The 24,321-nt window shown below is 37.2% G+C and overlaps 1 protein-coding gene across 5 annotated transcripts in view; it reads right to left on the reverse strand.

Annotated features, from left to right (window-relative positions):
• Window positions 1–671: 671 nt before the first annotated feature.
• The window catches only part of wdfy4 (WDFY family member 4), a 235,119-nt gene continuing 211,469 nt past the window's right edge, over window positions 672–24,321 (reverse strand). For 4 of the 5 annotated variants that reach the window (XM_039773975.1, XM_039773981.1, XM_039773959.1 and 1 more), the window contains 3 exons: window positions 23,583–23,651; window positions 8,492–8,603; window positions 672–1,100 (listed from right to left, as the gene is read on the reverse strand). In XM_039773975.1, the coding sequence (XP_039629909.1) occupies window positions 1,034–1,100; window positions 8,492–8,603; window positions 23,583–23,651 (248 nt within the window). In that variant the 3' untranslated portion in view covers window positions 672–1,033. The remainder of the gene's footprint in view (window positions 1,101–8,491; window positions 8,604–23,582; window positions 23,652–24,321) is intronic. The other variant, XM_039773989.1, reaches the window with a different exon arrangement.

A 24,321-nucleotide genomic window follows, 5' to 3' on the forward strand; every position in this document is an offset into this window, starting at 1 on the left:
TCTTGAAATGTGCAGGAAGTCATTTTAAGATATCTGAAAATGCATTTCAGATATCTCAAAATGAATTTGGGATATCTTAAAATGAGAAGGAAGTTATTTTGAGATATCTCGAAATATAATTTAGATATCTTAAAAAGCATTCAAGATATCTTGAAATTCTTTTTTTTTCAGATATCTGAAATACATTTTTAGATATCTAAAATTAATTTCATGATATCTTAAAATGGGTCTCTGCTCCATTTCAGATATCTAACAATGTATTTCAAGATATCTCAAATTGTATTTCAAGATATCTAAAATGCATTTTAAGATATCTTTAAAAGGACACTCAATTATTTCAAGATATCTCAATAGCATTTTCAGATATCTACAATACAATTTAAGATATCTCAAATACATTTCCAGATATCTTATAATAAACAAGTAGTCCCATTGAAATAATAGGCAATTTTACAGGAAATGATTTTGAGATATCTTGAAATGCATTTAAGATATCTTAAAATGCATGAAAGGTCAATTTAAGATATCTGAAAATTCATTTGAGATATCTTGAAATGCAGACACAATTATTTTGAGATATCTGAAAGCGAGTTTCAGATATCTTAAAAAGTAAATTACATTTTAAGATATCCAAAATTCATTTTGAGATATCTCTAAATGTTAATTTGGCTTGCCATACACATGTTAATATAAAAAGCTTGCATTAGTCTCATTTTTGCCTTTGGTAAAAAGTGAATCTTTTCAAGCAGTGCAAGTAATTGATTTCAGTAATCAGTTAATACTGTATCATGTACACAATATCATTGGCAGTGAATTACAAAGACAAACTCTCATATTCAACACAAAGATGACTTTACTTTCTCCCCTGAAGAACAATTTTCTGTACTGGAATCTGACAGTTTTCCTGGTCTTGTCAGAAAAGCGTCTCTCTGTTTTCAGGGTACCTTTCTAACACTGTCTTTGATGCTGGTGCTGCAAGCTTAATAAAGTCTTGTGAATTCATCAAAGTGTTACAATTTATGGGCTTTTGAATTCATACATCCACAGACCAGCTAAATACTCGGCCCCAGGCATCACCAACTAGTAGCACACTGCAGTTTCTGCAAAAAAAAAAAAAAAGAAAAAAGTAAAAGGACATGTTTGGCTTATTTATCACAATGTCATCTCATTTTATCTATGATCTTTTCTATGCCCAGCAGCATGGAGTAATACACAAAAAACATCTCTTAAACAGGAAATCAGTACATCGCTTAAACAAACATCCACTCCCTCAGTCAAAGTCTCAAATTAATATGTACATTTAAACAATGAGGAAGAACATAGACATCTCTTGAAAAAAAAATGAACTGGAAATTGTACACACAGGCAGCATCTTAGCCAGGAATATTTATTGTTAAACTGCACCGTTTAACTACATGGTGGCTGTTGCTGCTGTTACTTAACACCTCCAGAGTGCTGAGTTCAACTTTCATAGTCAGTTTCGAGTTTACGTATTCTTCCTCTGTCACCAATGCCAATCTCCTCCTACACTTCAGTCAAGTAAGGGTTAAGATGACTGGTGATCCTAAATTGGCTCTGTAAATGGACCATATGGTGCTGTGGCACCTCATTCATATGCCCAGTATTGCTGAGATAGGCTACAGTGCCCTGCAATACCCAAGTATCCTCAAAAAACTCCAATTCATACATCACTCTATTATAATAAAAGAATCCTGGGACGAGACGTGATTTTTTTCAGAGAGATACTTTCATGTCCCGCAAGACTGTGTCAAAAAATGATCTTTAATATCATTTTTTGAGACTTTTGAATTTTAGTACTTTCATTATCTCTAACCTGCTCTGCATGTGTATCTTGCCAACATTTTTTAATTCTTTACGATGTTCTATCTACTCTTTGTCTTTTATTTCCAAACATGGGCGTGGTTAAATCTCTTGGCACAAAGTCTCGTCTTGCGGGACGTGAAAGTATCTCTCTGAAAAAGTCACGTCTCCCCACAGGCTAAAAAGTCTTGTCTCAGGATTTTTTTATTATAATAGAGCGAGTAAAATTCAAAAGTCTCCAGAAAATGTTAGTAAAGATTGCATTAGTGCAAACAAATGGAAATTATTACTCATTGATTGATTGATTATATTGTTCGGATTTAAACTTTAAGTCAAAGACTTGTAGATCGTCTAATTCATGTTGCCATCGGGGAAAAGCAATGTTTCTTCCCAATGAAGAGGCGTATCCGCGAGAATTGAAAGAATTGTTATTTGGTGAAAGTGAAATCTATCTATCTATCTATCTATCTATCTATCTATCTAGATAGATAGATAGATAGATAGATAGATAGATAGATAGATAGATAGATAGATAGATACTTTATTAATCCCAAGGGAAAATTAACATACTCCAACAGCAGCATACTGATAAAATACAGTGGCAAGTGGCAGAGACGCAAAGTGGCTGGCATATAGCGCAGGCCTTGGGGGTTGGCGAACGAAGCGAGCAGGGGGAAAAGCACCCTAGTCGTCTATTAAAATTCTTTATACTAATCCTTTGATTTTTCATAATGAAAATTATCTATAAACTATGGCACAGCACATTTAAATCATTTTAGTTTGTGTTACTGTTTATTTTTAAATGGATAATAAGTTTAGGTTAAGGCCATATAGGCCATGTCTAACTGGTAAACTGGAAATATTATTTGTGCTTGTTAAATCAGTAACAACAAAAACAGAAGAGATAATAAAAAGGAAGTAAATAAAATAGAAACTATAATCACATATGGCATCAACCAACGTTGAGCACAGAAACACACTACAACTGAGAGCAAAATTGCCAACCCTACAATAAATGATGCAGAAGTATGACCTTTGAACGTGCCAGTGGTAATGAATACCTGTTCATAACACATATAGTTTGGCAAGTAAAAACTGGTTTTGAACCTGCTGGTTTAAGTATTGATGCTGCAGTACTCTCTGCCAGACCACAGAGGAACACACTGTGCCCAAGGAGAATGGATTCCTCTAATCTGCACAGACTTTACTACAGCAGGGTCTGGATCAGAGCTTCATGTCTGAGAACAAGACAGACACTGTAATTTGTATATGCTCTGTGGACAGGTTTCATATCTTATGTGGTTATGTTACAACAAAGAGTGATGCTACCAGCCAGGACAATTTCTGTAACATAGCAAAAAACATTCAAGATATTCTTCTGTCTCATCCACTATTTCTTCAAGTATCTCGGAAAACAGAGACAATCTTTTTGTGTTTTTATTTAAATTGTTTTGGTTTTACTTCAATGTTTTGATTCCAGTCTAAGCTGCTGGGGCTCTGCAGTGAAATATATCTGAAGTAGATATCAGTTCTACTGCTTCTCCATTGATGATGACCAGGATGTGACTTCAGCAGTATTATTTGAAGGCAAATGTAAGTTGCTTTGTCCTAGACATACACAGTTATTGGTTGTTGCTTTGAATGCTCTTCTTCAGATCTGAAACTTCATTTTTGTTTAAGATTTTATTATTGCTGATTAACCTAATTATCATAATCGGAAAATCTAAAGGTTGCTAAAATTCTGGTATTAGTAAAAGCAGCAACACAGGTTTTAACCTGACAGTCTCATAGATTTTGAGCTACTACTGGCCTTCATAACCAAGAGAACCAATGGCATGAAACATTGGATTTCCTGGGCAATAGAGGTCTGCCGGGTTTCTTAAAGCATGTGGGTAGTATAGACAGGGATATGTTTGAACATGCAGTTTAACCTGCAAAAGCTTATATATAAGATGAAAAACTACTTGAGACCACTGTTTGGAGATTATTTACCCCCTTAATGTGCCTGAGGACACCATGTCTAGTGATCTGTAGCCTACCCAAAGCCATCCCCAGGACATCAATAAGACTGAGTGGCTGTGATGTGTCAGTGATGATATCCAATCAACATATTTAATAAGAAATTTAAAAATAAATAACTAATGCAGTCCTGAAATATATTGCAAACTGAAAAAAAAACTAAGTAATAAAATGATAACAAAAAGTTAACCACCATCTGAAGTTTCAAAATTTATTTAGAAGCCCCCTGCGCCTTCAGGCATTTTCAGTTTTCGTTAGTCTCTAACATTTAATTTGTAAGGACAATCTCTGAGGCCTGCTCACACTCACAGGCATTGTCTGGTCATACTTAATGAAAGTTCATTGTTGTCTGTTTTATACAGTGGAAGTAAAGATAAGGAAGATTTTTTTCCCCACTAAAATTACAGTCTGGTGCACACTTGCAGAAGATTTATTTTCCCCTAAACTGCCAAAACTCTGGCTGTTTGAAGGCTGCATAAATATTACAATGGGCAAGCATTATGTACAAAATACTCACCAAATGCATTAGTAAGGCAAAAATGATTAATATTAACATCAGTCATTTCATAACATTATAACATTAAATTGAAATTCTTATGATAACTAAGAAGATACGATGAAGTAATATGTTGCAGGCAACAATATGTCTCTATGTATTCAACATCTTTTTTTTTAATGCTTGAGTACTGCTTATTAATAAATTAACTGCAGACAATCTTTTACTCACATGTACTTATGCTAAAATATTGCAAAGAAATTATTGCAATATAAAAGAAACTTATTAAACATGACAGCAGTCAACACAGTGCCATCTACTGGTTACATGCTATATTGATGTTAATAAAATAAAAACAGAAGTTAGGCATTGTGACTATAGAGAGTGACCATTAATTGTACTGGTAATGTCCCGATATAAAAATCAGGGACATCCATTCCATACTTCAAATTTTTATTAAAGTAACATGAAGACTAGGATTAATGGATGTGAAGCTGACAATATGCCCTTAGTCATCTGCGGCTTGTAAAAAATTGGGGAGGAGGGACAAAATTGTTCTTCCGACAGGATTAAAACCAAACATATATGGAGAGGCCCAATCAAAGTCTAAATACCTGCCCAGTTAGGCTAGGAGATGAGGCTTGGTTTACACTGACAGTTCCTGTCCATCATCAGGGGGTTTGTAAAATGTGGGCATAAATTGTAGTGTAAGTACAAAGTTGGCAGAGGCTTTCTCAAAAAGAATCACTCCTTATCCTTATCTTCCCAACGGTTTCTCTACCAAATATTGGTACAAGGTAAAGGAATCCTAATAAAATCAGTATTTTTAATTAATGTAGAAATATCTGTTGGGACAACAATTAAAAAGTCAGGTTTAAGGACACAGCATATTTTCTTTGCTCACAATTTGCCAGTATTTAAACACAAAAGTGTTAGGAAAGTTTTTAATCTTAAAAAAATATATTTTTATCCATAATGTAAGGTGATTGGCTTGTTTCTAGTTTATCTGTCTTCACTAAGAGCTTTAAATAAAGCATGCACACTCAAATTATATCGGTGTTCTATCAAGCTTCAGAAACAAAATCAAGTGCCTAACATTAAAATGAAACACAAAACTACAAATCTGCTAGAGCAAGTGATGATCAGCTGTACAGTTTAACATAGCATAAATCATCATTAATTATCAAAGTAAAAATGTGATACGCAAATATATTATGTAAAAAAATACATTTAAGGAATAGTTTTCAGCTATTTTTTTGTACTTGACATTCACAAGAATGGTTATTGGCATGGTTAGAGATTTCTATATTGATAATTTGTTCAGACAAATATTCCTCCAATTTCAGCTTCCAGTAACCCAGTCCGATTTTGCTTTTCAAATTATACCTAAAAGATTTTCCTTAAATGTGACTTTAATACTGTTGATGGAGACTGTACTATCTTGTAATAATGAGGATACATACAACATATTTACACTACGCCATTCTCTTTGAAAATGTTGCCCAAAGAGATTTGAGGAAACATTGAGAAAGGATCCTTTTGATCAAAACTTCACATAACAGGTAACAATCAATCATTAACCAGATATACTTATCATAAATCTGTGCAGGACATGGCACAATCCAAGTAAAATTTTTACATTGTGCTGACTTACCTTGATTCAAAATGTACCCAGGTCAAGACCCTAACTAGAATCATGTCGTCAGCCACCCATCTCGCTTGGCAATATATTATGGGATTGCCTGACACTCAAACCACACTGGGAAAAAATCTCTGCCTTTGCCTGTTAGGCAATATTGGAACCACTATTATTCCTAATCAATTTACATTGGAATACGATGGAATACTAATACATAGTAATAAATATATTGTGACATTTTATACTACATTGCTCTTTCATTGGGCAGCATGGTGGTGCAGTGGTAGTGCTGCTGCCTCGCAGTTAGGAGACCCAGGTTCGCTTCCCGGGTCCTCCCTGTGTGGAGTTTGCATGTTCTCCCCGTGTCTGCGTGGGTTTCCTCCGGGTGCTCCGGTTTCCTCCCACAATCCAAAGACGTGCAGGTTAGGTGCATTGGCGATCCTGAATTGTCCGTAGTGTGTGCCCTGCCCGGGATTTGTTCCCACCTTGCGTGTTGGCTGGGATTGGCTCCAGCAGACCCCCATGACCCTATGCTAGGATATAGCAGGTTGGAAAATGACTGACTGACCACTCTCATTGCCTTATTGTACTTCACTGGAAAAATCCAAATCCACCCATACTGTATATGCTTTGTTTTTTGTTTTTTTTTTTTGATTTTATTGATTTTATTAAAATCACACAACATTCCATACAAATAAATCAATTAAATGTTTTTATGTTGTAAATTTATTACTATTTCCCTAGCTTTTCTGTGTTCTATAAAGTATTTGAAGGTGTTACGTGTTGAGATAAAATCCCTTTTTTTACACCTTTGGCTGCAGTCAGCCAAAGGTGTATAAAACTGAGAAGCACAAATTATTATTATAAATAAGAGACCCTGTGGTGGGCTGGCGCCCTGTTTGTTTCCTGCCTTGCGCCCTGTGTTGGCTGGGATTGGCTCCAGCAGACCCCCGTGACTCTGTAGTTAGGATATAATGGATTGGATAATGGATGAATGGATAAATAAGAGAACAAAACATAAACAATAACATAGAGTTTGGTTAAATATATAATGGAGCAAATTATTTTCCAAAAAATATTATTCAAACAGAAAACTCATCTTGTGTCCCTACCTAATTTAGAAAGTTGTATGAAAGAAAAGTTCAGATTAATGTGGTTCCTCACATATTAAAACAGTGGTAAATGTTTGGCTAAGATCTCTTTTAGAAAAATATTAACAAATTCTTTCCAAATTCTAAAACATTTTTGAACTGTTCCAGGGAGACAAGAGAATTTTTTCCAGTTATAAAAATATAATACATCACGTTTCCATTGCGTTTAAGATAGATGAATTAGGACTCATCGAATCGAGCAAAATGTGTCCTTGTGCACGCAGGACACCACAATAGATTTTTCACGTTTGATGTTATTCCATCTATCTGGTGTTACTCCAGATACTGCAGTTAGAGAACTTGGAGTGATTTTAGATTCAATCTGAGAGATATGTAAACACTTTATGCAAAAATAGTGAGAGTATAAAACATTTGCAAAACATACGGACTAGTGAAGTGGTACATAATGACAGCATTCCCAATTTGAGAATTTTAGAACATTTTAGAATATTTTAAGTGAGACTGATGTGCATAGTGAAAATATTTTACCCAAATTATGGCATGCTTTGCACAGGTTAAATAACAGTATATATCTTTATGGATTCCTAAAATCCTTCCTTTATTTTTCAATTTCGATTGAACAAATTGAAATGTGACTACAACATTTACGAAGATATGTGATTTGTCTATACTAATAAATGCTGCAATGTTTGAAGAAAGAAATGTTTGAGTAAAACAGATCCCCTCAGTTTGCAGAGGATTGTTTCCAACTCTATAATTTGCTTCCATTATTCAAAGACATAGTTATTAAAATTGCAACACTGTTTGTGGTTTTGTGCTCATTCCCTGTAATGATAATATTTACATGTATATTTGCTTACTATATTTAAAATCTATTATTGATCACTTTATCATGCATATAAAATAGAAACTCCTAATGTATGTCATAAGAAATGATTACTGCTCGAGTGAAACACTTTGATTCAAGTCTCTGTAGAGACTAATGTGGCCAAGTTGGTGAAGTTACTGGCCCATCCTTCAGGCTAAAGGAAGCCTACAAATATAGTGAAGAGAGTGAAACCAAACCGAAGACAACAGTTAACAATTGAAAAAGGTTTTTAAAAAAGGTACATTATTGTTGTTACTACTGTAGTATTTATTAAGAAAACACATTTACCTGGTGCAACATGGTGTTGCTTGAAGTGGGGGGAACTTTATTCTTCTTGAACTTTTATTTTGTTAAAAAGGAATATTTATTGCTTCTCAATATTCACTATCAGAAACATTAAACTAAGGTTCTGGCATTGGATAATAAAGCAATATGTTATGCCAAAATAGCATGAAAGAAAATTGGATTAACAATGTATGACCAACTAAATGATAAAAGAATAAATGTAACATTGATTATGGAAAATAATGTATTACCTGGACATAGTCACTGCTGTGATCGCAGGATTATTTCGGTACCTTCTGAGAGAAACCACTTGACTTCTGTTCAGTTCCCGACAAAGGACAAGGTGTCTCTCCCAGCTTTTACCTGTTATAAAAAAAAAAAAAAGAATCAGAGGTGTGTTTTTGTTTATGGTCAGCATGTTGTTAAATTGAGAAAATCTAATATAACCCTGTGCTGTTACAAAGGGGGTGTGGGAAGTGGGGGAGGGCATGTCAATTTAATTTGTACACTCTGATGCTTATATGCGCTGACGCTATGCTGTAACCAATGTGTATTAAATTGGATTTGGGTATTATTGCTTTCCAAATTGCATGCCTAGTTCAGCAGAATTGCTCATGAGTGTTTACTGGCTATAAGGCTGTATGCTTAATAATCTAACCCATAAGCCCTTGCAGCTAGTCTTTAATGATGTGTATAAACAGTAAGAGTATTGCAAAGTTTTATTCAAATCCACTGCACAATTAGACCAATAAATACCACTTTTTGACCTTACCTATTCAACATAAAATCAAAAACTAGAACAAAGCAGCCATTCGAAAGGACATGAAATGTTTTGCAACGTATTTTGATTTTTTAGTTACTGCTTTATTATATGTTTATTATTGTGTGTGCAATTTAATAAACTATTAATGGAGGTTTGCTCATTTTCATTGTGCCAACAAGGAATTTCTCTGGACACTCTGGTTTTATGCTGCATCCCAAACATCTGCAAATTAGATAAATTAATATTCCTAAATTGGCTAATAATAACAGAATCCAGACTGAGGTCCTGCACAGCACATAATGCAGTAATAATGTATATGGCTCCTTACAATTGATAGTTGACTGAATAAATAAAACAGTATTAACATTTTAAAATAGTTATTTCATTGATCTCTTCTTCATTAGTATAGTCCTACTGTATATCATGTGATCAAGGTTGGAGAGCACTGTAAGTGAGCAGTTCAGAGGAAATTGGCAATTTGTTTGAAACATAGTTGAGGATATTGAAGGTGGTGACATGTGTGCATCAGAATCAATAACCCTGCTCACTTTTTCACAAATGTTCAGCTACTCAAAAATACCTTCCAACAGTTCGGTGATTACTATTGATGAATGGGGAAGAGAGAGGAAAAAACAATTTAAGAGACAGTGCTACGAACAAGTCTATACTAATGAATAAATCTTATTGCACCGTCACAGGCATAATTAGGCCACTAATGATCCAGCTGAGTTCAACTCTTTCCAGTCACAAAGAAGAAAAATGCAGTACATCAAGATAAGGAACACACACACTGGATATGGAGGACTGGAAAAGAATATCACCTGGTTTGAGCAAAGTGTATCCTGGAGATTTGCATTCCTGACAAATGAAAACTGACGAGTCAATGAATCTAACTTACTGGACATTTTTTTTGTGTTACTCACTGGGTCTCATAATTCAAAATTAGAGCTATGTCTGAATACCACAGGATACCTGAAATCACTGCTGATCAGATGCAGGCCCTTATGACCACTGTGTAATCATCTGTGAAGACAATTTTCAGCCTGAAGACTTGGAAAGTCTTGGAAGCGTGATGAAAGGCAACAGTGAATTCAGCTTACCTGTCATCTGGCTCAAGTTACCTGATCGTACTGTATGTATAATTAAAATATACGATCTATACCATGAAGTGAATAACTATCAGCAAATTAGCGGGCACTATGGGAGACATTTAAAACAATATATTCTAGTATCCAAGAGTCACTCATCCAGAATTTTTGTGTCCAAACAAATTGGTAGGGTAAACGAAAAATAAATTTGCTATTACTATGTGTACATAATAAGGTGGCCACAATCTTATCAAACTGAGGCTTTCTATTACACTGTATCAATATTACTTTACTGGAGTGGTGTGAAGTTTATGATAAACAACACTATTTAATAATATCACAACTTCTGTGCTAAAAGTATTTAAGAAAATATTCATAATTAATACCAGTTACACTTGAAACATTTAAGAAAATATTCATACTTAATACCAGTTACACTTGAAACAAATGACCATGTTTGAAGGATGGACAGGATTAGAAATGAGCATATTAGAGGGTCAACTCAAGTTGGACAGTTGGGAGACAAAGTCAGAGAGGCGAGATTGCGTTGGTTTGGACATGTGCAGAGGAGAGATGCTGGGTATATTGGGAGAAGGATGTTAAAGACAGAGCTGTCAGAAAAGACGAAGGCCTAAGAGACGGTTTATGGATGTGGTGAGAGAGGACATGCAGGTGACAGAGCAAGATGTAGAGGACAGGAAGATATGGAAACAGATGATCTGCTATGGCGACCACTAACGGGAGCAGCTAAAAAAAGAGGAAAAAGAAAGGAAAACATTAATTTTGGTTAATCAGCCATTATCTATGATATTGACTTTGACTTCTCATTTGTATGATAGAATATGCAAGCTTTATTATGTGTGACTTTAGAATTTGCAAGCTTTATTATGTCTAACTTTAACATTCACTTCAAAATTAATTAAGGTATGCCTTGGCTCTAGGAGGATCACCAGGCATCCAACATACTAGGCATTCTGCAGTTTTTAAGTCATTAAATTTAGTTCAAACATGTTCAACAAAAAAAGAACACAGAATTACACAAAACCTGTCAGCCCTGCTGTACATAAACATTTTTACCAACAGGGGTTGTTTAAACATGCACGACTGACGAGTCTTCAAAACCTGCACTGATAGTAACTGTGTCTTTGAACCTAAATCACTTATATTAGGGGGCCCCAATCTTGGTGATGGTGAAATTTAGCAACTGCAGTTTTATTTTTCTTTCACATTACTCAGTCTTTTAATCAGAGACAGGCTATGGTTATTTACTGTATTTCGCAATTTACATTACTATTGTTTACTCATTTTTATGTACATTTGCATATAATGCAAAGTTGCTGTCAGTGATTATGCCAATTTGTTTATTTTGTTGATTTTCCTCTTTTTCACCTACAATAGACACTACAGATGACAAACAGATCCCCAAGACAAGTTTATAAAACACCAGCAGACTTTATGCGTGGGTATGGAAGTCGCTAGCTGATTGTGTGTGTGCGCAACTGCAACCCATCTGCAAGTCCAGTATGGCACACGCAGAAACCTCTACATACATCTCCCTCGCCCCGATGCTTTAAGCTGTAATAGGTAAGTTAAGTGATCTCAGTAACCTTAAATCTATAAAATGCAAGCAAACAGAAGGGTTATCTAGATATGAATGAAATATTCTGTGGCATGTAAGCCATTGTGAACAAGAAAAATAAACATTTTGTTAGTACTATTTACCTTACACTGAAACTATTTCACAGTTCCATCATCTACAGATTATAATTATTTACAATTTCACTGTTATTTTAATTTACTATGGTGGACAGACATTCAATTGACAGGGACATTCCCAATTTCAGGCTATGCATCCCGATAGATAAGTGAAGAATATCAAAATGTCACCGTTTTAACAGGCTGCCAATCTAATAAAACATTGCTGTGCCAAAACAAACATTTACTATATATTTAGAAGAGCATATACAAAACTCCAAGGGGGACCCCTTCATATCCCAGCTTCCAGTTCTATGTACTTACATGTTTAATAGCACAGTCCAAACTACAACAGGGAAAGCCTGTTTAAGAACTTGTGTTAAGATGGACAGTAGTGCCATTTATTTTGTTTCCACTTTAAGTACTGTGTAGAATCCTGTGTGTTAAATTTATAAAAGTTTTTTTTTCTTCTTTCATCTCCTGCGCCCTGATCCCTCACTGATGATGATGTGATAAAGCAAGCATTAAACTAATGATGGTAATGTTTTTGTGTGGACATATCTGCTTCAAAAGTGTACCAGTGTGGGACTTTGAAAATCTGGTTACTCTCTTCTATCAGAGTGCCACATTCACCTGATGTCCATGAGGGTCAGTTGTCATAATAAAATTTGCCTTTCACTTCTCTTCTTCCCTAACATTTGTCATAAATAATTAGCTTTGTAAGTTCTATTTCATGAAAATTACCACGGCCAGACAGGTTCAAGTAAAGATGGAATTCATTAATTTAAAAAAATTTAGGTTATGATAATTGGCAATTCTAAATTTTTATGGTTTGTGAATATGGGGTGTGTGTGTATTTATGTATGTGCATGTGTGAGAGTGGTCTCCATGATGGATTACAGTCTGGTCCAGACCTGTTTTCAGCCTTTTACGCAATCCTGTTGAGATAGTCCTTGGTCGTCACAACCCTGAAATGAATTGAGAAAGTTCTAGAACCTACTGTACCTACTGGACTCAGTCCGCGGAGGGCCACAGTGCTTGCACAGCCCTTGAATGCTCCTGAATGTTATGCCATGCATACATTTTCCACTTATTGCTTTGTTGGAAAACTATTTCAGGGAATCACCAACATACATGGAATGTACTGGTGTTGGGTGTATGGTCAGAGCTCTGGCAAATAGCAAGGAAGGGCTAAGCACCCATAACCATTTTGGCAATGAAATATTAAAAAAGGGGTATCAATATCAGACCAATTAAAGGGCTATAGCACTAATGACCCTAAATAAGTGCAACTACATAATTATTAGGCACAACTTGACTGAGCCTGATCCCTGCAAAGTTTGTATCTGAAATTCAATTTTATGAAAATTTAAAAATGAATGGTAAAAGAAAGAAGTATAGCAAATATACTTCTCTTTACAAAAGGTAAGACAGTACTGCACACTTTACCATGTTTTGTACTTTAGACTAATTCTGCATTCACATTTAGGTACAGAAACAGATAATCAAATACAGTAGTTTAATTAAGTACATTGTTCAGTTTAAAGTAGAAATTAACCTGCAATTAATAGATTAGCTATAATTAAAACTAGCACCCATGGCAACCTCCAGGACCAGCATTATGCATGTCTATGTGATGCATTTATTTTTACTAGACTACAGGACAAACAGGCTAACAAACAGCTCCATAGGGGATATTTAATCAGTGGGAAAGGCCAGCAAGTTGAAAAGCAACAGAGAATAGTCTGTTTATGAGGTTGGTCTATTTGCTCAAATAAAAATACCGTACAAAAGAAAAAATCTATTAATATAGCTTGAGTATTAAAACTCTAGTGATTGCTCTGAAGAGCTGCATTATAACATACGTGTATTTAAGTTTTAGACAATTATTAAAAAATGTAAATCAGTAGAGCAGTTAATGTTTTTTAGTTACTTGGCCAGTCAGCTTACTTCAGTTTCACTCCTGCTGACCTGATGAAAGTTATAGTGACAACATCCTGAACTGGAACCTCTGCCAATTCATTTAGGACATTTTAAAATGCTTCCCCGCAGAACCTGGGGGCCCCCCAGATGTTCTCCAAGTGGGCTTTGCCTTATACATCTCCCAAAACAGCTTCAACTAGCTCCAAAGTACTATAGTAGTGGTTCTTCTTCAAGATAATCCTATTCACTAAACAAGTAAACATATTTGGACTACCTGTACTTAAAAGTCTCACTATTTTGGTCAATACTCAGAACTTGTAACCATAGTTGACGATGGGGATGTAGACTAACTAATAAATGTAAGCCTTTAACTGATGAGTTGGCTCACTCTTCACCACCATGTTCTGGCACAATGTCTTCAAAACTACTGTCCCTGCACTGATTCATTAGCACATCTCACAAGAACGTTTATGCACACATATAAATATGGTGTTAGCATACCAAAGCTCCTCCATTTAGGGCAGTCACTCTCCTATTACCTGAAGAGAACAAACCACTCTTTTCTGGTAAAGGACTTATACTGTAGGTGCGAATTCTCATCCCAACTGAACCATACTGATGTGTAAATTGTTCCAGTGTGCACTGGAGATAACAGTCTGATGAAACCAAAAGGACAACATCATCTGCAAACAGAGATGTAACCTTTAGGCATGTAATCTGGATATATCCAGGCCATGAAAATCATGAACATGACAGTGGACAAGATGACCCCTTGGTTTTCTTGGTCACTGGAGATGGTTTTTAGCATAATGGTGCTGCTTACTGCATTGTGGCTGAAGCAAAATTCATGCACACATCATACACATGCTGTAAATACTCCAAAAGCTGTCAACATAAACCTCAAAGCTCTCTCTTTCTGTCTCTGCCCATAGAACAAATAAAAAAGCTGCAGAAAGGGGACTACATCACAATTAGCTTCTAGCATTATGTGAAAGGGGAGAATACATAAGTGTGATGTAGAAACAGAACAACATTTTGCGGTAAACAGAAATAGGAATGGCTTAGCTAATTCTGTTGTTTCCTGAGTGACCGCTTATAATTTTCCACTAACAGTAAAAGCTGCATTAGTGGTTGATGGCAAATTGCCGCTGGAAGCAGAGTTGCTACCAAAGTAGAATACGAAAGATTTAAACAGTTTTAGTCATGTTGGGGTGCAGTTTTTGTGAATATCATACTGTCATTGTATGTAATCACAATACTGTATAAATGCTAACAAATGTTGTTGTTTGTAAAGCTTGAAACTTTACAGTGTTCCTTTCACCTTGGTGTCTATTTGTAAATCGCTGAAGTCTTGAAAGCCAAAACATTAAAACTACATGCTTGCTTTCTCTTTTCCTAGCTCTTTTTTCAGGTTAAGAGTGGTCCAGTGGCATAGTCTGGTGGCGGACAGACATGGACCATCCATCCATCCATCCATCCATCCTCTTCCGCTTATCCGAGGTCGGGTCGCGGGGGCAGCAGCTTAAGCAGAGAGGCCCAGACTTCCCTCTCCCCGCCACTTCTTCCAGCTCTTCCGGGAGAATCCCAAGGCGTTCCCAGGCCAGCCGGGAGACATAGTCCCTCCAGCGTGTCCTGGGTCTTCCCCGGGGCCTCCTCCCGGTTGGACGTGCCCGGAACACCTCACCAGGGAGGCGTCCAGGAGGCATCCTGATCAGATGCCCGAGCCACCTCATCTGACTCCTCTCGATGCGGAGGAGCAGCGGCTCTACTCTGAGACCCTCCCGGATGACTGAGCTTCTCACCCTATCTTTAAGGGAAAGCCCAGACACCCTGCGGAGGAAACTCATTTCAGCCGCTTGTATTCGCGATCTCGTTCTTTCGGTCACATGGACCAAGTACTGTGAAATGTCCTGAAGGACAAGTCCACAAGTGATACTAAGATGAGCTACTTGCAAAGTGATTAATAGTGATGAGAGAACCCTGCAAAGTTCCCTTCTCAGTGAATTTGGTGAAATCATGGAACTGTTTAGGAGCTTTGCCAAACTTCACGAAATGCAGTGACGTTAATAAAAAAGAAGGGACTGAATTTGTTCTGAGTGAATTATAATGGTGCAGTGGTCATTTAAGTGGCCCTGAGACCTGGGGAAGCAGCTATCAACTATAATGAAACAATTACTGTGGCCAAAAATGTGATCTGACGCATGCATAATTAGCCATGTGGTACAAACTGAGCTAAAGCATGGGGATTACTGTTATATATCTGGTGGCAGTACTCATGATTTTCTCATTATGGTCAACTAATGTACCCCTCAATTGAAAATACTGCCAGTTTTCCCCCATTCACAGTCCCACCCTCTCTTTGCCTAGGGCTCCATATGAGTTTCCTAGTGAGGAGAAGCAGTTTAACTAAAGTTACAATGAAACCCATGGTACCAGCTTACAGTGTAGTCGGATGCATAGAATATATACATTCTGTCAATGTCAATTACATTCTAAAGTCATTTGAGAGAAGTTTACCTGTGGAAGGTACTATCTTCAGTCTGTGCCACTTTTGGAATGAAAAGGTTGGGCCACAGAGACCTGGGAGAGAGGTGCTTTCAGAAAGGGCTGAGCCCCCCCTAAGAAGCTGTATAGATGATGAGTGTGTGTGTGTGTGTGTGTGTGCATGAGAGAGTGGAAGAGATGATGAAGAACTTAAAAAGCAGCACTAAACAAATTCCCTCTTCTGTTAAAAACCATTAGCTTGGTTGTGTGGCTGCAGGCAAGACTCAGCAAAGTTCATGGCTTGCATTGACTGACGGAGTGGGGAAAGTGAATGCAAATTGTGTCTCTTCTGCCTCCAAGTGAGCACGATGAGGAGGAGCTGTTGGCATTAATGTGCAATCAGAAGACGAGGCAGATAAGAACGCGCAGAGTTGCGTTGAACAAGTCATAGAAGATTGGTGAGGCGAAAATGATGTTGGAGCTTGGCCAAGAAAGGAGATGCCTTCCAGTAAAATACCACTGGAAAAGAGTTAAATGTGCAAATTTATAAGCTTTTTAATTTTCAGCACAAAAATATCAATCCTTGGGTCACATAAAAGCACCCTACCCTTCAAGCCCCAAAGTGGACAAATGCACACAGGAGCAAAAGTATATCTAGCACTACGGGGCTTAAGAGGCTGCAATAGCATACTAAAAACATGACGCAAAAAAGACATATTTTTTCTAAATACAAAATTAATAATGAAAAATTGGACAAATGTGATTATGATGACTAATTTGTGTTTGCTATAAACAAAGTAACAATATATTCAATTACTGAGAAGATTTTACTACTTTTTAAAGTTTACCAGAACAGCGACATCTGCTGGGGGACCAGCACTAGCAACACTTCTGTCTTGATTTAACAGACAGCAATTAATAACTTTGTTAAAACATTTTAATCAAAGCAATGTGTCCATTAATTTGCTTCACAGTTTCCTCTTCTGTGCACCTGACTCCCTTTCAACAGATTTGGGCAATCCTTAGTGCTTTTTTAACAGCATCTCACTATTACTACTAATAAAAGGTGTCATTTTGCTTGGCTTTTCTCTACTATTACTACTACTAATTCTTTACCCTGACATCTATAAAACATATATCTGTATGTGTATATCTGTCAGTTTTCTTTTCTCTCTTCTTCAATGGATATTTTGTGCACCACATTCTAACCTATTTGAAGAGTAACATTCACTTTTACAAGGCTATTGCTATTACTACAGATCCCAGTGAAATTCTTACTTACATGTGCTAATCAACATGAAAAACGTTGCCATCTCTTTAACACTATGATTATTGAGTAAAGCTGAATTTACCTTGAAACTACTGAAAAGTCTCAGAACACAGTTTAAACAAATAGAAATCTGTACTAATAATGAAAGATGTTTTAAGGAGAACCAAAGTGAACCCTTTGCTAGATTACGCTATTTTATATCCTAAGTTTGAGACATACAGTAGATGTAGTTATGAGTTCAATTTGGACACCATCTTCCAGCCCAGCTGCAATAACATACAATTTTAATCACTTTTAGTTTATGTAAGTGAACTTCAGGGCACGCGATAGTATTAAAAACTTGAAAACACAGTGCAAGTAATATAAAGTCTTAAAGAAGCCACAAGGTAGATTATGACAGTGATCATTTTAAAGTACGAATTACTGTACAATGGTGTCTTATACTGTAACCTGTTGGAGAAAAAATAAACATGCATAATGTAATAAGACTACAATCTTGAAGTTATATGCAGTATAATGATTATGTTTTAATGTTTGTACATTTAATGCTGGAAAAAGAAAAATATAAAATGCAATATCGACAAATACATTTGCAAGTAGCACAAACTGTTTATACTAATTTAAAATTGAACAGACTGCTGAATAGATGATAACAATAGTACTTAATCTGACACAGCTTTTGGAGTGAGATGCCCAAGCCATGTTTTTCACTGAGCACTACAGAAATAGCTGGGTGTGAACAGTATAATTAGCTAGTAGCTTTATCCCTATAGTGTGTGGCAGTACGGTGTTTAGGTAAGGAGTAGCTAGGGCAGTGTTGCTAAGATTTCCAGTTTGGTTGTTTCTTTGAAATGATTGTTTACTCATTTTCAGCTTACCTACTTGTTTGGCCAGCTCCTATTGTACTGGTATGGCTGGCAACCGTTGAGTTTCTTGTTTGTATTTTTATTGTTAAGTGTTTATCTGTAAGTCTGAATTGAATTACCGCTCTTTTGTAAATCCAGACAGAATTACTGAATACTCACACTTTGTTCAACCCTAAGTACAAAGTAACATGTTGCTACAGTTTTCCTGTGTAAGATGATTTTCACCAAATGGCTTTCTGATTGTTTCAGCTGCAGTATTCTTTAAAGAAATTACTACTATCTTTGTTACAGCGAGTTTATAAATACACCATCTTAACTTTTCATTTCTCAATATAAAAACAAAAGCCTTCCAATCCACCATGTGGTAAGCAATTCCTGAATGTAGAATGATTTGTAAATAGATTTTAAAAATACTAAAATATGCTAAACTGCAATGTAGCCAAATACAGCTTGTACTAATCAGTAAAGCACTTCAACAAAAAATCAGTAAAAAAATATTTTTGTTTATTAACTAATAGCCATGGATTTTGTATTACCTGACTGTCCCGGTCTGGAAAATCTTTCAATTTTTGAACTGCAGACTGTTTATATTAAATTTTAATTATTTAACTCATACCAACCAAAATGAACTGAATTTACAGAACTATAATTACAGGCATTGCAAGTGTCCTTTTGTATTGTACTAGTAATTTATGCATTTGTTCCAGTCAGTTTCTTTTCCAATTAGTTTATGTCCTGGGAAAAGGGTAATAAGTCCAGATGCCACAGAACCTGTTTTAATTAATTTACATCCTGTCGTAGGCCTAGGTATTACAAAATTAGTTTACAGCTTGAGAAAGGAAGGAGTCCAGAGATACTTAAATGATCAACCACTTTGATCAGAGTCACTCATCATCAGGACAAGATAGCCAATCAAAAGTGTGCAATATCACATGTCCCGAAACCCCATGAGTGCATTTTAACATAAATATGGCTTGTCTGATGGACCAAAAAGAAGAAGAAAACAACAGAAGGATAACATAGGAAGTGACATCAGAGATCAAGAAATGTGAGACCATGTGATTTGGAAGTCAGAAAATGTAACCTATGAATAACACTAAACCAAAAGCTACTCAGGACAACATCCATCCCTTGACATTTCTTATTTTCAGTAAGCTTTTCAAGACTGTTTATATCCAGACTTTGCTAACAATTTTGTTTCTTCTATTCGTTATTATTACAGTATATGTTAATAAATACCACATAGGTTATATATTTTCTACACTTTGACCTTTATCTTGAGTGAAAAAATTGAGTGAAATAATAAAAGGGTACGAACTGTGAGTTTCATGGCTACTGTCAAATTCACAGGTTTATCAAGGCTACTGAGGTTGCTCCTCGATTATTAAAAAACTGCGGTAAAAGCAAGACATAGTTTGGTTAGTAAGTGGCATATAAGCAAAAGAGTTGTGCTTTTCTGTGTGTTGCAGTGTCACCCCTGTGTTTGTTAGGGCTTGTGATAGTGAACCCCTTTTTTCGATATTCGTAAGCAGAATATTGTGGAGTGACTGGCAATTGGCACCACTAGAGACTTTGTCTGTATAGGATCTCTATGGGTAGGTGTGTGTGTGTGTTTGTGTGTGCGTGTGTGTGTGTGTGTGTGTTAATCTTCAAGGGTGAGAGTTGACAAACCCAATAACAGTTTTTGTTAAGTCTAGCAAATTTCACAGTAACACACGGACAACATGAAACTGCTTTAGATTTGAAATGGCAACTAGTAGCAGTTCCTGCAATTAATCCACATATACTATATACCTGAATTTCCATTTAGTATTATTTTATCTTGTACTAGGCTGACCCGCCTTTTAAGGCGACCGACTTTTAAGTTGACCACTTCTTAAGGAAATTCAATATGTAGATTGTCAGGGATGCCAGGGGCAACGACCCGGCCGGGGCGCCGTGAGGGACCGGAAGAGGGTCAGAGCCCACCCTGGATCACGTGGGGGCTGCCTTCCTGGTTGTTCTGGGGGCCACGGGTACAGGGCATGGAAGCTCCACCCTGTAGGGGCCCGTGGTCACCGCCAGGAGGCGCCCCAATGCCTTGGGGACCTGTTACCCCAGCACTTCCGCCACACCAGGAAGTGCTGGAGGGAAGATTTAGGATGGCACCGGGAGAGCTGCTGGGAGGACAGCCGGCACTTCCGCCACGCTGGGGCGTGGCCAGAGGAGGAATGCTGGGAACACCTGGGGCTCATCCGGGGACTGTTTAAAAGGGGCCGTCTCCATTCATTCAGCGCTGGAGTCGGGAGGCAAAAGGACGAAGCACAGGAGAGGTGTGGAGGCGGCCCGAAGAAAGGCATTTGAGTGGCCAGGACTGTGTGTGTTTGGGGTTTGTGCACTTTGGACTGGGTCTGTGTGACCATATAATTTGTAAATATTGTAAATAAACGTGTGGTGGTTAAAAAACAACATGTCCGCCTGTCTGTGTCCAGGTTGGCTTCACAAGATCAATTTGGTATTTTATACAATTTGGTAATATTGCATTAGAGTGGTATTACTTTAATACTCGTAGTTTCTGTTATTTCTGTTATTTTTGTGATGAAATGTAAACTTTTTTTCTATATTGAGGTCGCCCTTTTGAACCCCCCTGATATATTTACTACGCGGTGAGGCATTTGTACTCCATCAACATTAATTATTTCCAGAGACATAATTTTGTCTATTTTTCCAGCGCATCGTGCACAAAAGCAAGGGAACGATGGGAGCACCAGAACTCTGCTCACATCATGTCGCTTCGTACCACAAGCTGCAAGTAGTAAGTAGTGATAAGTGGAATACCGCTACGCTTTCCACTCATGGGACGGAAGGAAAATCCCGACCACTTTTATATAGGAAGAAAAACGAAACTACAAATCCCATCGTGCATTGCAAATTGACGGGGCGTGTGTGAAACTCCGCGCCTGTGTAGCACTCACGGGACGGAAGGACAATCCCGACCGCTTTTATATAGAAGGATAACTAAGAATTTGTTAATCCATTCAAAATCTTACAAATGTCTCATTCATTTTTCCTTTCTGGGGCTGACTGAGTTGCTATTAACCTGTGTGTGAATTATAGGAGGAGAGAGGTTTCAGTCACATGAACATGAACAGAACATGTACTCTACCTAAGAATCAAATCAATGAAATTTACAATACCGTTTATTTTAAAATGTATCTTTTAGAACACCTCCCTTTTTACAGTTTTATTTGAAATTTACCAAAATTACATTCACTGAATAATCGGAAATGGCACAAAGGTAAACAGTGAACTTCCAGAGGGTAAAAAAAGTTCATGTTACCAAAAACTGAGTAAATAATGAACTTTTCAGAGTTATATAAAAGGCTTTTTCAGGGAACAGGTAATGGCTTAATAACTTACAGCGTTACTGCACCAAGGGAAGTTAATTAAGCCTTGAAAGCTGATGCAAAAAATTCCTACAGATATCCCAACTTTTGTTGATTACTTTCAAATCCTCCATCTGTAATGGTTGGGATGTAATGGAATACCAGTACTGGCATTACACATTCAGTATACAAAAATGAGTGTTCAAGATTGAGCTTGTGGTACATTTTTACAGATTTATTCTATATGAAATTTAATATTGAATATCTTTAAACTACATCTTTAAAAAAATAATCATGTATAGTGGCCCTCTGTATCCGCAGATTAAGTGATGTGTATTGTGGCTGATGGCCGGTGCCCTACCCCGGCCGGGATGCCCCTGCGATGAAAGCACCAGAGGAGTGGGCATATTCAGGGCAATACCACACCTGGAACACGAGAGGGCAACCCCCTGGCTCAAAGCATGGCCACAGGTTTGGAGCTTAGAAGCTCAACCCTACTGGGGCCTGTGGCCTCAGCCAAGGGGCGCCTGGACAGTTTCTGAGCCCTGGGTTGCAGCACTTTTGCCACACCTGCTGAAGTGCTGCCAGAAGAAGATCTGGAAGCACCTGGATCACTTCCGGGTGCCCTATAAAAGTGGCCGCCTCAGTCCATTTGAGGAGCCAGAGTCGGGAGGAGGAAGATGAAGCTTGCTGGGAGAGTAGTAGAGGAGGCAGGCAGAGAGCGAGAAGAAAGGAGTATGATTGTACTTGTGTGCTGTGCTCTGTGGTAGGGAGTGAAGGGAGAGCGCTGCCCCGCTTAAAATAAAATGTGTGCACTGGACAATATTTGAATCTGCATGTGTAAGTCAGGTAGGGTGACTGGTATGCCCCCTGGTGGTCCACAGTATGCATTATCCTCCTGCCATTTCACAGATCCACAGTCTCAGCCCAGTACTCATTGCCTGAGCATTGTTTGCCTCATGTTGCATTTGTTTGAAACATGTGTTGTGTATGTAACTGGTTAATTTGATATACAGTTACTGGGGGATTGGGTTCTAAGTGTTTTCATTTAGGAAGCCTAGTGCTTGCTGTAGATGGAAAGTGGTTCAAGACACACTGCTGATTCAGGCTGTTTCTGTTTGTTTTTTAGGTGAGCTAAACTCTTTTAATAGTCTTGTTCTCTTTACCTAGTTTTCTAAAAGTGTTTGTTGTTGCTTTACATTTGTTTGTGCTTTAATGAGTAGCAGTTAAGTAATTATTTAATGTTAGATAGAACTTTATCTGTCCCCAGGGGGAAATGTGCCTTTTTACATAAGCTCTGTAAATAAACAGGTAGGTAGGTAGGTAGGTAGAATATATAAACACACTTTGGTCTGAACACACACTATAAAACAAGAAAATGCAAAAGAAAGAAAAGTTCTGACTTGTCTGTCACAGTCCCAGTGTGGCATTATACAGATTGATGTTTCTTGACACACTTCTGCTGAATAATTTGTTGGTTGAATGTCCTCAGTGTTAGTGTGTCAGAGAGACATTGTGCAGCATTGTTCATAATGGCACTCATCTTTTTTTTAATTTTCTCCTTTGCTAAGACCTCCAGGGGGTCCTATAACTGAGCCTGACCTTTTAATTAACTTGTTGATTTGGTGGGCTTCTCCTGAAGTAATGTTACCAGCCCAGCACACCACAGCATGGAATACTGCACTGGCCATCACAGAGTTATAAAAGATGTCACTTCTCACATTAAAGGAACAAAGTCTTGTTTTAAACGGCAGCACAATATATACGGAGAAATGTGAAACGGTTTGCGGAACACTACTGAGTCTGGTTATTTTGTTGGTTTTTTAGTCTTTTGTGCCTAATTACATCTTGAAATAGACAATAAAGTTAAAGGAGCATGTGTGCTCACCTCTTATTATGCAGACGCCAGGAACTGAGTGGCTGTGTAAAAGGAAGTTAACTTGATCACCCTTTGTTTCTGTGAAAAAATGGCCCCAAAAATAATTAAGTGGTCAAAGCAATCCCTATAAAGTTAAGAAGAAATGTAAAGTAATATCTCCGGATGAGGAAATAAAAGTGTCATGTCGCTTGATTGTACTTGAGGATATGTGTAACTTATATGCAGATACTAATATTTTAGTAAATTAGTTGTAAGGTTATTAAGCGTAAGTATGCCACATGAAAAATGCACAGCCTAAATTTGTTTTGTTAATGATAATTTTTTTGAAGTTTGCTTTTTCAAAGAAGAACAACTCCAGAATGTGAAATGGCTAAAACACGCTCTAAGGTACAGTCATTATTTTTTTCCAAAAATTCAACTTTTATTAATATAGGTTTTTTTTAGAAAAAGTAGGTTTCCCTAAAACCAGGGCTTCTGTTTTATGTGAGACTGATGTCAGAGCCCATCGATTCATTAGGTGACATAAGCAACCTCCTAGGGTGCTGTCATCTGAGGGGCACGTTCCAGACCATCCTCACGTGACACTGAATTCTGATGATGGTTAGTGTGCGTTGTTTATGAATATAAAAGTGCACACACTCCATACCCCAAGTGTTGTGCACTCCTTTTATGCACAAAGGTTCGCCCATTGTGCTACTGAAGGGACACACAGAGAGGGAACCCACCTAGCTGTCAAAGTCTAATAATA

This window comes from Polypterus senegalus, chromosome 1, assembly GCF_016835505.1.
Source record: "Polypterus senegalus isolate Bchr_013 chromosome 1, ASM1683550v1, whole genome shotgun sequence".
Lineage (NCBI taxonomy): Eukaryota > Metazoa > Chordata > Cladistia > Polypteriformes > Polypteridae > Polypterus > Polypterus senegalus.